Source organism: Podarcis liolepis (genome assembly GCF_965112155.1).
Source record: "Podarcis liolepis genome assembly, chromosome: 4".
NCBI lineage: Eukaryota > Metazoa > Chordata > Lepidosauria > Squamata > Lacertidae > Podarcis > Podarcis liolepis.
In genome coordinates this window covers 90,227,417-90,243,667 of record NC_139558.1, presented here as the reverse complement: position 1 = coordinate 90,243,667, position 16,251 = coordinate 90,227,417, and the positions used below count along the sequence as shown (strand labels likewise).

Below are 16,251 nucleotides of genomic sequence, written 5' to 3'. Positions count from 1 at the left end.
TTAAAAAAGTATTCAGGCTGAGTGGAATATAGGGCAGAGCTCAGCCGCAATAAAGCAATGTATTTGAGGAAGGGTATTCTCTGTGGCTTCTATCTGTGGGCTTCTGACAAAGCTCTTTTTTCCTTTCCCTAACCAGCAATAATTCTTCATTCACTGCTTTCAGAGCTTCTGCTTCATCCTGAAGAGAAGCTCTTGTGAGTTTTATAGTTCTTATTGTTCTAGTATTCTGATCTGAAGAGGGATTATTTTTGAGGTCTAGGCAGAGTTGCTTGCAGGCAAAGGAGATGAAGCAAATAAAATCTCAAAAGGAGAAGAAGGTGGAATCAATGAGTTCACACACACACAAGCACAAACGTTAATTTATTTTACCTTACACTAATTTAAATTCCAATTGCCTAGCATTAATGCTGAACTACAAAAGCAATTGATTAAACAAACAGATAAAAGAAGTCGATTGGCAGGCTTTATTTGCAGTTTCATTCTGGACCTGCCATCCCAATTTCAGGAAGCAAGGATGCCACAGGAACTTTTTTTCTTTCTTTTTGACAGGATGGCTAATCTTTATTGCAGATCTGCATCCTGAAATGAAATTAACCTCCCAGCAAAAACTCTTCAATGAGGCCATCATTGCTTCTGCTGCTCCATTCCAGTGGAGCAGTGGTTCCCAATTTCTTTTCCCACGGACCACTTGAAAACTGCTGAGGGTTCTGGCAGACCACTTGATGATTTTTCTGCCCATTGTAGCAGTTACAATGTTCCGTGCTGGATGCTGTATCATTCTTAATGGCATTTAAAACTCTTCTTTTATTTCTTATATGGCATTTTGTATTATTACAATTCAATTTCCACTGAATTCAGGTTGTACGTGTTCTTCATGGGCACACCACAGTCCGCCTTAACGAAACTCAGTGGTCCACAGGCCACAGTTTGGGGACCACTGCAGAACAAGTAATCCCCTACAAATAATGATGCAAAAAGATTTCATTTACTCCACATTTTTATGCAACCTAATTTTATACCAGCCTAATCCACACCTCCCAGAAATTGCTGTCATGGACTGGTTCTTGCAAAGGAATGGTGGGAGGAACCAGCTGGAGGTAGTAATAATAATAATATTTGTGGCTGGCACATGCCAAAAGCTGAATATTGCTCATAGCAGGTACCACAGCACTGTCTTGGTGTACACTGGGATCTGGAGTGGCCAATATTTCTAGCTGCTGTTTCCTTCATTAGCAGAGGAAACTAACCCATAAGCAGGGATGTAAGGAAGAAGTCTTAAAGAAAGATGTTTGCATGCACCTGCATTTTAGGCGTCCTACTTTAAATAACACAGTTTGAAATTTTGCAAGATAATTATATTAAGGCCTATGTTAAAACATGCAAACAGATATTGTTGACTGTACATACAATATGTTGAAATGAGCAAAAGGAAACCAAGCAACAAGAACATAATTAATCATTGGACTTGACCCAAAATATATTTGATGTGTCGAGTAATTGGTTATGCAAAATGTAGGAATTTTAGCAGGGGAGGGGAGGAAACTCAACATACTAACTCCAGAGTTTAAACAAATATTGGATTTAGTTGAACCTAATCTATATTTTGTGAGCAAAAGAAGGGGCATTTTAAAGGCATCAGCTGTCGTTATCGTCCCCCTTTGAATTCTTCCTAGGTTTTATAGGCAAAGTTGTCTTAAGAAGTGTGCTCTGATAACGTTGTGATTTTCTGATTGCTCATTAAGATGGTTGCAAAGCAACTTAAATGAAAAATCGGAATTCCCCCTCCCCCCTTTTCACGGTTATCAGCATAAAACATTCATTTTAAATAAATAAATAAAAAGCTTTGGCAGTCCCAAGGCTACCCTTTTTTCATCAGAAATTTCTTCATGAAATCTGCAGATCTTGTCTTCAAAAAGATCCCTTCCACAATAACCGATTAATAGAGGTCCTTTTCCTTTGCATTTTTATTTTTTTATTTTTGAAGGTTGGCTTCAAACAAATAATTAAAAGCAGATAATCCAATAGAAATGTTTTAATACCTTGGTGTCTGCAGAACTTTAATTAAATGTCAGGAACAATTACGTTGTCGCTTGCAGTTAACTGCTGCTAAGTGTGTACATAACAGCCGAGATAAGTCATTGAGACACGCGTAGAAGGACGTGGGGAATTGATGGGGTTTGGGCATGAAATCAAGTTAGCACCAGGTTCACGGTGCCATATCTTGCAGTGGGCTGAGGAGGACCCATGGGAACAGCTGAGGTGGGTACCATGCATCAGGCAGGATGAAAAGCTTAGTGGTAGAACCTCTGCTTTGTGTATTTAATAAGGACTAGACTGGATGTGGGGTACCTCAGACTCAGAGGTACATGGGACTGTGTCCCTCAAGACTATCCCCAGGCCACAGCACTCCCCAGCCCAGCTTCACCCCCTCCTTCAGTATTTTACCAGATGGGACATCATGTTGTTTTTTAACTCTTTCAGTGTGGGATAGAGGGGAGAGATGGAGGAGAGAGAGGTGCATGCATAGAAGCTAGCCTTCTGTACAGTCAATGCCAGATTTGCATAGCTGTCAACTTTTCCCTTTTCTTGTGAGGGATCCTATTCGGAATAAGGGAATTTCCCTTAAAAAAAGGGAAACGTTGACAGCTATGGATTTACATATAAGCTAAACAAGCTATAGCTTAGGGCCCCACTTCCTTAAAAGGTAAGGGGACCCCTGACCATTAGGTCCAGTCGTGACCGACTCTGGGGTTGCGGCGCTCATCTCGCTTTATTGGCCGAGGGAGCCGGCGTACAGCTTCCAGGTCATGTGGCCAGCATGACTAAGCCGCTTCTGGCGAACCAGAGCAGTGCACGGAAATGCCGTTTACCTTCCCGCCGGAGCGGTACCTATTTATCTACTTGCACTTTGACGTGTTTTCAAACTGCTAGGTTGGCAGGAGCAGGGACCGAGCAACGGGAGCTCACCCCGTCGCGGGGATTCGAACCGCCAACCTTATGATCGGCAAGTCCTCGGCTCTGTGGTTTAACCCACAGCGTCACCCACTTCCTTGGGGGCCCCCAAAAAAATTAAAGGGAAAAAACCTGGATGTACATTTCCAAAATATAACATAAAAAACAAATAAAATAAGACCTACATACAGCAACAGTGTTTTCTGCTGTGTAGGCTCCTATGATGTAAGTAATGGGCCCCGCCTGCTAGCCTGCTCCCTAAAATATCACTAGTTTGCTCCTTTCTATATATAGGGTGCCTACATTCAGCATGGACTGGTTGCATGGCAATATGTGCAAATGGCTTTAGATACCTATTAGGTCCATAAATTACCATATAGCATATATTCAACACACACAAAACAGCGGCAATTTGTTGTTGACAAAGGACAGCTGGGCATCTAACAGGCCCCATTACCTTCAGTAGCTTAGGGCCTCATCAAACCTAAATCTGGCCCTATGTGCAGTGGTAAAAAAAATGACACAGATGGCGGCCATTTTGTCAAATTGATGCGCAATCACCGACACACAGAACCCAGAAGAAGAGGGCAGAACAGGACGTAATGGGGCAGGCCATGCTCCTCCAATTTGCATGGGGGCCAGAAACTGAACTCCTCCATGTAATAGTTGTTGCATGTATTCATTGCTCTGCGTACTTTTTGCTTCTGGCCCTGACCAGTGCTAGTACAGTGGTACCTCGCAAGACGAATGCCTCGCAAGACAAAAAACTCGCTAGACGAAAGGGTTTTTTGTTTTTTGAGCTGCTTCGCAAGACGATTTTCGCTATGGGCTTGCTTCGCAAGACGGAAACGTCTTGCAAGTTTGTTTCCTTTTTCTTAACACCGTTAATACAGTTGCAACTTGACTTCGAGGAGCAACTCATAGAACGCGGTGTGGTAGCCTTTTTTGAGGTTTTTGAAGACTTTGGTGATTTTTGAAGCTTTTCCAAAACTTTCCCGACACCGTGCTTCGCAAGACGAAAAAAATCTCAAGACGACAAAACTCGCAGAACAAATTAATTTCGTCTTGCGAGGCACCACTGTATGTGGACCTCAAAAGGTTGCCCAGGACAGAATGTGGCCCCCAGGATGAAAATGGTCCTCCTCCCTCAGACCTACTCAGATCCAAGTGTATCTCAATTTGAAGTAACTCTGGTCTGAGCCATACATGCAGCAAAATGAGGTGGAAGACCTCTGAGGTGTAGGGTGGATAGTTTAGTTTGCAGGTTTTTGAACGCGCCTCCCCCCATATCAATAAATCTCCCTGTTTGGTAAAGCACCTGTTCAGAAATGGTCTCTGCCATCTCTTGCGGTGACAGAGCAAAATTTCTGTTACCTCGGAATACTATCTTATTCTGCTTTGTGCGGAAGCCGGAAACGAAAGGAGCAATCTGAAAATAACTAGTGTGGAAGACAGTTTTGATTTATCTTTAAAGTAACTGCATAAGAGTCACCTCTGAGGAGAAGTTCGAGTACTAAAAAAACCCCATAAAAAAACATGTTGGACGGTAAATTGTCTGTTGTGCAGCTTCAAAGTCTCTTTCCTGTGGCCTAGATTATAAGTCCTAAGGCAGCTCCTGCTGTGCAAAAGGAGTTTTTTCCAGTTGTTCATCTTCTTGGGGGTTTTTAACAGGTTTCTGTTGCTGGATCTCAAGCTAATGAAAATGGCGGAGCCCACTTTCTCTTTTGTTCTTGGTTTCGGTAATAATAATAATAATAATAATAATAATAATTTATTATTTGTACCCCGCCCATCTGGCTGGGTTTCCCCAGCCACTCTGGGCGGCTTCCACAGAAACCAAAAAACACTAAAATATCATACATTAAAAGCTTCCCTGAATAGGGCCGCCTTAAGATGTTTTCTGAATGTCAGGTAGTTGTCCATCACCTTGACATCCGATGGGAGGGCATTCCACAGGGCGGGCGCCACCACCGAAAAGGCCCTCTGCCTGGTTCCCTGTAGCTTCGCTTCTCGCAATGAGGGAACCGCCAGAAGGCCCTCGGCGCTGGACCTCAGTGTCCGGGCAGAACGATGGGGGTGGAGACGCTCCTTCAGGTATACTGGGCCGAAGCCGTTTAGGGCTTTAAAGGTCAACACCAACACTTTGAATTGTGCTCGGAAACGTACTGGGAGCCAATGTAGGTCTTTCAAGACCGGTGTTATGTGGTCTCGGCGGCCGCCCCCAGTCACCAGTCTAGCTGCCGCATTCTGGATTAGTTGTAGTTTCCGAGTCACCTTCAAAGGTAGCCCCACGTAGAGCGCATTGCAGTAGTCCAAGCGGGAGATAACTAGAGCATGCACCACTCTGGCCAGACAGTCAGCGGGCAGGTAGGGTCTCAGCCTGCGTACCAGGTGGAGTTGGTAGACAGCTGCCCTGGATACAGAATTGACCTGTGCCTCCATGGACAGCTGTGAGTCCAAAATGACTCCCAGGCTACGCACCTGGTCCTTCAGGGGCACAGTTACCCCATTCAGGACCAGGGAGTCCTCCACACCAGCCCGCCCCCTGTCCCCCAAAAACAGTACTTCTGTCTTGTCAGGATTCAACTTCAATCCATTAGCCGCCATCCATCCTCCAACCGCCTCCAGGCACTCACACAGGACCTTCACCGCCTTCACTGGTTCTGATTTGAAAGAAAGGTAGAGCTGGGTATCATCTGCATATTGATGGACACCCAGTCCAAACCCCCTGATGATCTCTCCCAGCGGCTTCATATAGATGTTAAAAAGCATGGGGGAGAGGACGGAACCCTGAGGCACCCCACAAGTGAGGGCCCAAGGGTCTGAACACTCATCCCCCACCACCACTTTCTGAACACGGCCCAGGAGAAAGGAGCGAAACCACTGTATAACAGTGCCCCCAGCTCCCAACCCCTCTAGACGGTCCAGAAGGATGTTATGGTCGATTGTATCAAAGGCCGCTGAGAGATCCAGCAGAACTAGGAAACAACTCTCACCTTTGTCCCTAGCTCGCCGGAGATCATCAACCAGTGCGACCAAGGCAGTTTCAGTCCCATGATGAGGCCTGAACCCTGATTGGAAGGGATCCAAATGGTCCGCATCCTCCAGGCGTGCCTGGAGTTGTTCAGCAACCACACGCTCAATCACCTTGCCCAAGAATGGAAGATTTGAGACTGGGCGATAGTTGGCCATACTGGCCGGGTCTAAAGATGGTTTTTTAAGAAGCGGTTTAATGACCGCCTCTTTCAGCGGATCTGGGAATGTTCCCTCACAGAGGGAAGCATTCACCACCCCGCAGAGCCCATCGCCCAGCCCTTCCCGGCTAGCTTTTATAAGCCAGGATGGGCAAGGATCAAGGAGACAGGTGGTTGGTTTCACTCGTCCAAGCAGCCTGTCCACATCCTCGGGGGTAACGGATTGAAATTGATTCCATGCAACTTGACCAGACAGGGCTCTAGCACTCTCCCGCCCCAGCCCTGCTCCCACGGTGGTGTCTAGCTCCTTCCGAATATGAGTGATTTTATCTGCAAAAAACTTTGCAAAATCGTTGCAGGAGATCTTGGGGTCTTTACAAGGCCCCGATGGTAAAGGCGGTTCCGTTAAATTGCGGACCACCTGAAAGAGTCTCCTGCTACTATTTTCTGCAGATGCAATAGAGGCGGCGAAGAAAGTCTTCTTCGCTGTCGCTATCGCCACTTGGTAGGCTCGACGTTGAGCTCTAACCTGTGTCCGGTCAGATTCGGAGTGAGTTTTCTGCCACCGACGCTCTAGCCGTCTCAGCGATTGTTTCATCGCCCTCAGCTCCGAAGAAAACCACGGGGCTGTCTGGGCTCCATGCAATCGGAGAGGGCGCTTCGGAGCCAGACAGTCGATAGCCCTGGTTAACTCCGCATTCCAGCGGGCCACCAGGGAATCAGCTGAAAGGCCATCAACATGGGATAAAGCATCCCCTACCACTCTCTGGAAACCATTTGGATCCATTAAGTGGCGGGGGCGGACCATCCGAATTGGTCCCACCTCCCTGCAGAGGGGAAGGGTCGCGGAGAAGTCCAGTTGCACCAGGAAGTGATCTGACCATGGCACTTCTTTGGTTTCATTTTTACTTAGTGTCAGATCACCCACGTCGCTAGAGGTGAATACCAGGTCTAAGGCATGTCCATGACTATGAGTTGGGCCCAACTTATTCAGGGACAGCCCCATGGAGGCCATGCTTTCCACGAAGTCCCGAGCGGCCCCTTGTAAGGTCGTGTCGGCGTGGATGTTAAAATCCCCTAGGACAACCAAACTAGGTGTCTCCAGGAGAACATCCGCCACGACCTGAAGCAGCTCGGACAGGGAATCCTTGGTGCAGCGGGGAGGTCGGTACACCAAAAGGAATCCTGTACTGCCCCTATTGCCCAACTTCCAGAACATGCACTCAGAAAACTGGGTCTTCCCAGTAGGACGCCTGGTGCAGACTAATGACTTCCTAAAAATCACTGCAACCCCCCCTCCCCGCCCACATGACCTGGGTTGCTGTGCGTAAGAGAAACCTGGTGGGCAAGCGGCAGCAAGAACGGGCCCATCTGTCTCATTCAACCAGGTCTCTGTCACACAAGCCAGGTCAAATCCTCCATCCACAATCAGGTCGTGGATGGCAGTGGTTTTATTCACCATTGACCTGGCATTACACAGCAACACCTTCAGGTTATGTGGGTTTCCCCTGTTGATTCCAGTATCCATCTGGTCAAGGCCAGACCCGGAGGCAGGGATAGTCTTCAAACAACGACTAAACCTGCCTCCTCGGTAATGACATGGTCTGGTCTTAGCGTAACTCCGCCTCCTGCCCATGATCACCGAGATCGGATGTCCCAGTGCTTCCCCCCCTGTGGAACTTGTCCCAGCCATCGTGTTGGCTGGGGCCTCACTCCCAGGCAGCCCTGATCCCACCCCTTAAAAACAAAACACAAACTATACAGAACCAATAAAACAACAGAAAACAAAAACAGAACAATTACACTAAAATTAATCCCCAACCAAATATCCATTACACCCACCCACCCCCAGCAAGAGAAAAAAGGAAAAAAAGAAATACAAATTTAAATTGCCACCGACTGCTTGAGGACATTTTAAAACACATTGGAACAGGGAAGCAATTGCAGAACACTTCCCAGCTTCCCCAAAAGTCTGTTCCAAATAAGGGCCTGGGCCACGCCCCCTGGGCCAGTTGGAGAAGGCCCTGGAAGGGAGCAGGCCCTGCAGTCCTCACCCAGCCGATGGTCCGAGGCTTCCCTGCAGCAGGAGTCCCTTTATAGCCGGGAGAAAGGGCCTGGGCCACGCCCCCTGGGCCAGTTGGAAAAGGCCCTGGAAGGGAGCAGGCCCTGCAGTCCTCACCCAGCCGATGGTCCGAGGCTTCCCTGCAGCAGGAGTCCCTTTATAGCCGGGAGAAAGGGCCTGGGCCACGCCCCCTGGGCCAGTTGGAGAAGGCCCTGGAAGGGAGCAGGCCCTGCAGTCCTCACCCAGCCGATGGTCCGAGGCTTCCCTGCAGCAGGAGTCCCTTTATAGCCGGGAGAAAGGGCCTGGGCCACGCCCCCTGGGCCAGTTGGAGAAGGCCCTGGAAGGGAGCAGGCCCTGCAGTCCTCACCCAGCCGATGGTCCGAGGCTTCCCTGCAGCAGGAGTCCCTTTATAGCCGGGAGAAAGGGCCTGGGCCACGCCCCCTGGGCCAGTTGGAGAAGGCCCTTTTTTATTTATTTATATACTACTTGCTTGTAAACTTCCAAGTGGTATACAGAAAGAATAAAACAATACAATTTTCAGTTTTGTTTTGTTTTTTTAAAAACAAACCAGTTTAAAACAAGTATTTAAAACATTCAAAAATAATTAAAACCAACAGTAAGCCAAAAACCAGATTAAAACACATGCCCACAAGCCTACATTCCTGCCGCTTGTTAAAATGGCGGCTCTCCCAGTTTGACTGGGCCCCTTTTGATCACTATGAGTCCAGATTTGATGGCTGCTAGATGGAATCCGACTGACCCTTAAGATAAACTGAAATTATTACTAGTTGTGTGTATGTGCAGTTGGTATAGTATTTAGTTATTTAAAGTCTGTGTTTGTCCACTAAATTTGATGGCAGTCCTGCCAGGCCAATAACACTGGTTCTGCCATCCCAGGGCGAGATGAAGGCAGTAAGGTCTTTTGAACCCCCTTCATCCCAGGTGAATCTGAAATGGATTCCTGCTCATTTCCATTGACCTGAATCTGCACAGAGCAGAGATGGCTGAAGGAGGAACAGTGAGATAGGCTCTGTTAAAAGTGGATTTTAAAACCCTTTTTGTGCCTGAGGTGCATTTTATAATAAGAGTGCGTGTCTTACAAAAGCGTCATGGGCCTTCACAATAGGGGTCAGAGAGTTAAAAAGCTATTGTATCCACCGGTGCAGGAAAAAGCAACTGCACTGCATTATTATTATTTTTTTGGGGGGGGGATAATAACACCTGATGGGAAACCCCTAGGGGTTGAGTTGAGTCCTGAGGCTGTCAGGAGCTTAACTCATAATTTAAGGCATTATTTTGATTCCCTGGTTTGTTGCAACTCAGGTGATCGGCACATCAGAAATGAGTACGGCCTTATTTTATTGGAGTGGGGGGGGGGAAACATTGAGTTAAACATGCAGTTACCCCCTCAGTGTTATTAATTCCGGCAAACAATCAGCATAAATTGCAAGGTCGAAATAAAAGAGAAACCCTTTCATTCTCTGCCCTCCCTCACCCAGGAAGGTTTAAAAAGCGATAAAGTTGGGTCCCCGTCCCCCCCGCCGCCGCCAGTGCACAAATGTTCAATAGAATTGCTGGAGGGGGGTGATATTAATCAATGGGTTAAAATTTCCCCCGCTGTGCGTGCTCATTCTGAAAGCCAGTGAGCTACCTCCGAAGTGGTGAGAGCACCCTTGTTTCCCAGTGCTCAGCATGCGATTTGACGCAGCACGGCCATTTGAAGGATGAGGCCAGTATGATCCATTAATCTGTTTTGCTTTTTCAGTTAAAATGGAGGGGTGGGGGGAGCTTTGGCCAGCTCTCTCTCACATCCCCCCCCAATCCTACCATCTCCAGGAAACATACAGTTGCAATGGATTTATTTCATTGGGAGGTTCAGGGGACAAGAAATCAACTGCGGTTCCTTTTGATTAGTTGCGTTTCTGAACATAATGACCCGTTTTGTTAGTCCCGGGTTATTGATGGCTCTCTCTGGTACCATGTGGGGTGGGGGCTTTCCCCCATTCACGTCAAATCTGTACTTTTAATAAAAAGTAATGTGAGGAGGGGAGGAGTCACAGAAATATGGTCCCCCCCCCCCTTTTCCCAGTTTAATTTAGCTGAGGTTCAACGCGTAACTTGAGTCAGCAGGCGTCTTGTGTTAAAACGTGAAAGAAACCCAGATTCTTATTAATTTAAATAGGAAAGATTTTTTAATAATAATAAATAATTTGCTGCCGATTGTGGATTAAGTGCCTTCTCGGGAGGCTTACGATTTGAACCCTACAGCCCGGTATTTATGACTAGCGAAAGACTTGCCATTGTGATGGGTGAGAGAGTGGGGGGGGGTACATTAAAGCTGAGCTGAAAATTCTCAAAAGGCTCCCCCCCCCATTAAAAAGTTTCCTTTTGCTCAACACCCCTTTCCGTCACTGGTTCCAAGATACTGGAGGATGCAGATCAGAAGTCAGGCTTCAAGCAACAGGGTTGCTGTAGCTTCTGCTGCCGCTGCTTGTAGTATAAGCCCCACTCCCCTTAAAAAAAGTAACCTAGGGAAGAAAGAAAGCAGAGACCCTGCCATAGCCATTGTTTCTCCTAGCCTGTGATAGCTATGAATTTGTGTAATCCTCTTTTTAAAGCTAACTAGGTTGGTGGCCATCACTGCTCCCTCTGTTAGCGAGCTCCAGATGTGCTTGAGTGTTTGAAACGGACCCCCTGGTTCCCGTTCCCACAAAAATTTATGCATCTGTTTGCCAATTTATAAACGGTTGTACAGCCAAAAGCTACCAAAAGGTGGCAACACGAGGACGGGCCTTCTCTGCGGTGGCTCCCTGTTTGCGGAACGCTCTCCCTAGGGAGGTTTGCCTGGTGCCTTCATTATACATCTTTAGGCGCCAGGTAAAAAACCTTCCTCTTCAATCAGGCCTTTGGCTGATTGACGTCCAATGCCCTTTAACTGTGTTGTGAGAGAGGGGATTATTGTTTTGTTTTCGTTCTTCTTGTTCTTGTGCATTTTGTGTTTTTTATATTGTAATTCTATGTTGTGACCCTCCCTGAGATCTATGGATGAAGGGTGGTATGCAAATTTAATAAATAGACACAACAACAGAAATATATAGTGTAGCATTTTATGTTTTCCTCACCGGGGTGTTTGAAGGCCATGCACTTACTTGGAGAAAGTAAAGTGTTGCACTCAAGGACACCCCATCAGTGTGGGGGCTAAGCCTGCTTTGCACTCCTAGTGACCCCATCCTATCTGCATGGACCCTCCCTTAATTTGCTGTGACCTGATTATGTTGGTCATGCTAGAATGTGACAGGATGTTGGGAACCAGCTCTTATACGTGTCCTTGACAGCAAGGGCCACAGATCAGTGAATCTGCCTCAGGTTTCGCTTGAAGAAGGTTCCACATTCAGTCTGCAGTTGAGGTGATGTGAGATACTTCTCATGAGACCCTGGAGATCTACTGGGATTGCCTAGTTGGTAGAGCATGAGACCCTCAGTCTCTGGGTCGCGGGTTTGAGCCCCACGTTGGGCCAGTCAAAATAGCCAATAGCGGTCTTATTGGGCAAATAATCTTAAGGCAGCTTCTTTAGATAGGTGATGCCTCATGGGTAGGTTTTTTTGTGGGGGGCACAAGAAGACTATTAATTAGTCAGATTGCTTTAAAAACTGTGGTGGTGAGTTTCTCAGAATTGACATACAAATAACACTTGAATCTTGCTCCCAAATTAATATCACAGGAAGGAGGGGAAGCGCTTGTTCGTACTAACGAGGGCATCAGTCTTTGTAGGTTAATAGCCTTGTAAAGCCTTTTTAAGGAATCAATTATGCTTCGCTTGGATGCATTGCTGAATCTTTTGTCTGCAGTATGGGTTGTTTCGTTATCCCCCCCTTTCTTTCCTTTATGACATCTGTTTTACAATGTACAAATGATGCTTGAAAGGAAAAAAATTAGCTTAGAACAATGATTGCTAAATGTGCAGTGCATGTTATGTGCAGCGCTTCTCTGTAAATTACCATACCCTGGTCTCTAGGTGTTGTTTCTCAACAACAACAAAAACATTCCAGAGATTTAATTGTGCCTTATGTTGCAACAACTAGGGGGGAATTTCGAGAGCTCTTTCGACGCAGACAAAGGTGTGGGGACCATTGTCATCGCAAAGCCCCTGGATGCTGAGCAGAGGTCCGTGTACAACATGACTGTGGAAGTCACTGATGGCACAAATGTGGCAAGCACTCAGGTAAGGCATATCACGTCAGTTTCCTACGCCAAATGCTTCTGCTTTGTTTTGCAGGAATTGCAAATTATTTCAAGTGCATCATGTAAAATAGTGCCGTTTAAGAATCTCAGACCATTTCACATATGTCAGTTTTAAGCTGTGCATCTTGTTCCTTTGAATTCTGTGGATTCCAACAATCTGTTCGTCACCTCCTGGGTTGATGTGCAGAGTAGAATAAAACTGTTATTCAAATTTTGCACTTCTCCAAATTTTGCAATATAATTCTCAGTGCAAAAAGACTTAGCGAAATGTATTCAAAATGTGCATTTTAGAGTAAGGCACTTTTGGAAATGCACACGCTGAGATGAAATCTGTTATTTAAATATGTAGTTTGTGATAAAACACATATTTAAACAGTACTTTTAGAAACAAAACCCATAGCTTAATTCAGAAGTGGATGAAACAGGCTATTGAATGAACAAGTGCAAAACTTATTGGACCAGAAACAAAATCTATCCATCCATTGTGTTTCCTGCTTGGCAGGGGGTTGGACTCGATGGCCCTTGTGGTCTCTTCCAACTCTATGATTCTATGATTCTATGCTGAGAGAAGGTATTACTATTACTAACAATGAAGTGATTCAGCCATTTGCACATTCAGTTGTACATTTATAAGCCTGCCTTCCATCCAATATAGGGCAACAATGTTTTATTGAGGTCTTCTTGATCTCTGGCGTGTTCCCTGCATCCTTAGCTATTCATTGTTCCTGACTTTTTGTTTGCTCCTCAACCTTTCCTCCTGGTGGGTCCTCAGTTCTCGTGTTCTGGTCCGATTCCAGAAACACAAGGGAAAATGCAAGGCTGCTGGACCATGGACAGCTTCGAGTGAGCAACATACTTGAGCAAAAGTTGGGAACAGATTAAGGCCTCTTGTGCAACAAATTAAGTTGATGTGGGGAGGGGGGGGGGAAATAACTCCTTTTGTTTGTCCATATGGCCATATGCCTGGATGAAGCCCTTCCCTAGGAAAGTATCAATGGCAGATCTCTTGATGACCCTTAAGCATCTCCCAGCCTGTAGCCTATTCCCTTTTTATGCTTTAAGACACCTGCACTTCCAATGATACTTGCCAAAAGAAAAGAAGAAAAACCCCAAAACATGATTCTGGGGAAGTGGGTGGCTATAAGAAATCATCCAATATGTCAGTTCTCTTCTTTGTTATATATATATATATATATATATATGCAGGTTTTGGTGTCCTCGGGTGTCTTCCCGTGTAAAAGTTGGGGTGTCTAGGCGACGTTTCGACGAGGTCTCACTCGTCATCTTCAGGCTGGTGCTTTCGGCTTCTTGTTACTGGAACAGAGCGGGATCTCAGTGTATGAGTTCCTATAAATACTGTAGAGGGGTGTGGTGTATTGCCTCAAAAGTTCTGGGCAGAGGGGAAGTTCCCAGGCTAGTGTTCTTTTCTTCTTTTGTTCCTTAATTACTTGAGGGATATCTTGAGTGATTTCTTGAGTGATATTCTGAGTACCACTTAGGTGGGTCATTAGGTGTGGATTAGTTGCTAAAGCCTTCGTGTCTTGACCTCTTGAATTTGTGAAGAGTTTTTCTGGGAAGATGGCTGTACTGCACTTAGTTGTGCTTTGGCTTGGCTTCGTGTATAGGGGCGAGCTGTGGTTTTGTGCCCTGTGCCAGCCAGATCTGTGTAGGGATTGCAGGGGGGTGCAGCATCCGGAGGTGCCACTCTGGTTTGGTTACTGGATGGTGTCTGTAATTTATCTGTGGAGAGGGTCTGGGTTTGGGTCTGGTGTGGTTGATTGGTGGTGGCGTTCTGTGTGCCTCTGGATCTGGTGTCGGTTTTTGTGGGGAGGGTTAATTTCCAGATGTCTGGCAGGCGGGACGTGTCGTCACGCTTGTTCATGTTGTGAGGGTGTTTCTCTATCTCGATGGCTTCCATGATTATTCTCTTGTGGTGATGTTCCATGTTAAAGAGCAATTTGGAATCTGCAAAATTAATTTCGTGTCCTGTTTCTTTCATGTGTTGGAAAAGAGAGGAAGATTTTTCTTCTTTTTTGACGGCATTCTTGTGTTCTGCGATACGTGCATTTATTCGTCTGTTTGTTTGTCCAATGTACGTGGCTGGGCAGACTTTGCAGGGTATTTCATAGACCCCTTGGTTTTCCAACTGGATTTTATCTTTGGGGTTTCTGAGGATATTGGCTATTTTTTGGTTGGTGCAAAAGGCTGTTTTGATATTGTGTTTATGGAGGATTTTGCTAATTTTATCTGTAGTGCCCTTGATATAAGGAAGGAGGGCCATGCCATACGAAAACAAATATATATATATATATATATATATATATATATATATATATATATCTCCTAAATTTCCCTCTTGTGTCACAGCTAGACTTGTCCACCAGACAGCTGAGCTCCAACCCATGGAATGAAACCATATTTCATCTTCATTCCATAATAGCACCTGCTCATCTTCAGTTTTTTTTTATTCTTGCCTTTGGCAGCATGTCCGCTATGTAGTCGGAGGTGGTAAAAAGCATTGTAGAAATGCCAGAGCTTGTTTTATAATAATTATTATTATTATTCAGTAATGTGATCAGTGGTGTGGATCTGCTGAACAGCTTTAGTTCCAACACTGTTGCCCATCTATTACAGGGTTGTTTTCCCCTCGCCTCCTAAAAACCATTATGACTTCCTTTTCTCCCTCCCCAGGCTCTCCGCATAGCCCATTACTACCTTAGTAAAGGGAATCAAATGACCGTGGCTTAAAATTCACACAGGGGTTATGTTACTTGTGTGTTAGCTTTGATGGCAGCTTACCAGAAAAAACTCAGGATACTTTAGGAGGCACTAAGCCCTTCTCTATAAATTCAAGGAGAGGTCTGGGGGGAATGGTAGAAGTCAAGTGTGTGTGTGTGTGTGTGTGTATGTGTAGCAACTTGACTCCCCAAGCGACTACTTTGAAAGATTATATTTGTGTTAATCAGTTGTCTTCAGCCATCACACTCTCTTTGTGGACAGATAGCCGCCACCAATGCTTTAATGCCAGAAAAGATCCATCTTAATGTGGATTTTGCTGGGACTTCAAGCTGAACGGTGGCAGTGGGGAGAACGTTGATTTACTTGATTTATTATCCGCATGTGAGTATGAAGGTACCTGTCAGATTGATTAACTTTAACAAAGACTGAGCCAGGAGGACCACGCCAGCAATGGGCTTTCTGAGTTTTTCTGAGCCCAATTCATCACAGCCTGAGGGCATGCAGTAATTTACGGAAGGCTGGGTTTGTGCGCGCGCCATTATTTTGCTTTATTTTTGTGTGTGTAATTGCCTCGGGATGTCTTGGCTTGTACCTTTTTTTTCCAGAAATGGTGGGAACGGGGCAGCTTCATCTCTTCTGCTGCTTGAACGTAACTCCGAGCTCGTGTGCATAAAGGGAAATCAAGAGCTTGCCGCACATCTGTGATAATCATTTGGTGTAAAGCCTGCATGTGGCACAATGCAGATTGCATTGATGTGTCCACAGACTTCTTATGGGAATGTTTGGGGAAAGGATGGCAAATTCATGTTGCATATTAGTAGCGCTGTATTAATTTTAAAAAATGAAGCTTCATCATTGTGATAAGTGTATGTATGTGTTATGTCAGGGATTTATATTTCTCCCTTCCATTAAATTGCCAGAGCACTTTGCAAAATTTCAAAACTCAGTCTCATCCAAGAGGTCTAAAAGGAACATCTTAATTAGTTGTTACAAATTTGTGGGAATGGGGAAGTGACTCCCAGACTTAGTTTATAGAAGTTGCAGTCAACAAATGTACAACC

General features: G+C 45.7%; 1 protein-coding gene across 11 annotated transcripts in view; it reads left to right on the top strand.

Moving 5' to 3' along the window:
• The window catches only part of FAT3 (FAT atypical cadherin 3), a 462,341-nt gene that overhangs the window by 331,419 nt on the left and 114,671 nt on the right, over positions 1–16,251 (top strand). For all 11 annotated transcript variants that reach the window (XM_083499062.1, XM_083499067.1, XM_083499063.1 and 8 more), the window contains one exon: positions 12,292–12,431. In XM_083499062.1, coding sequence (XP_083355188.1) covers positions 12,292–12,431 — 140 coding nt within the window. The remainder of the gene's footprint in view (positions 1–12,291; positions 12,432–16,251) is intronic.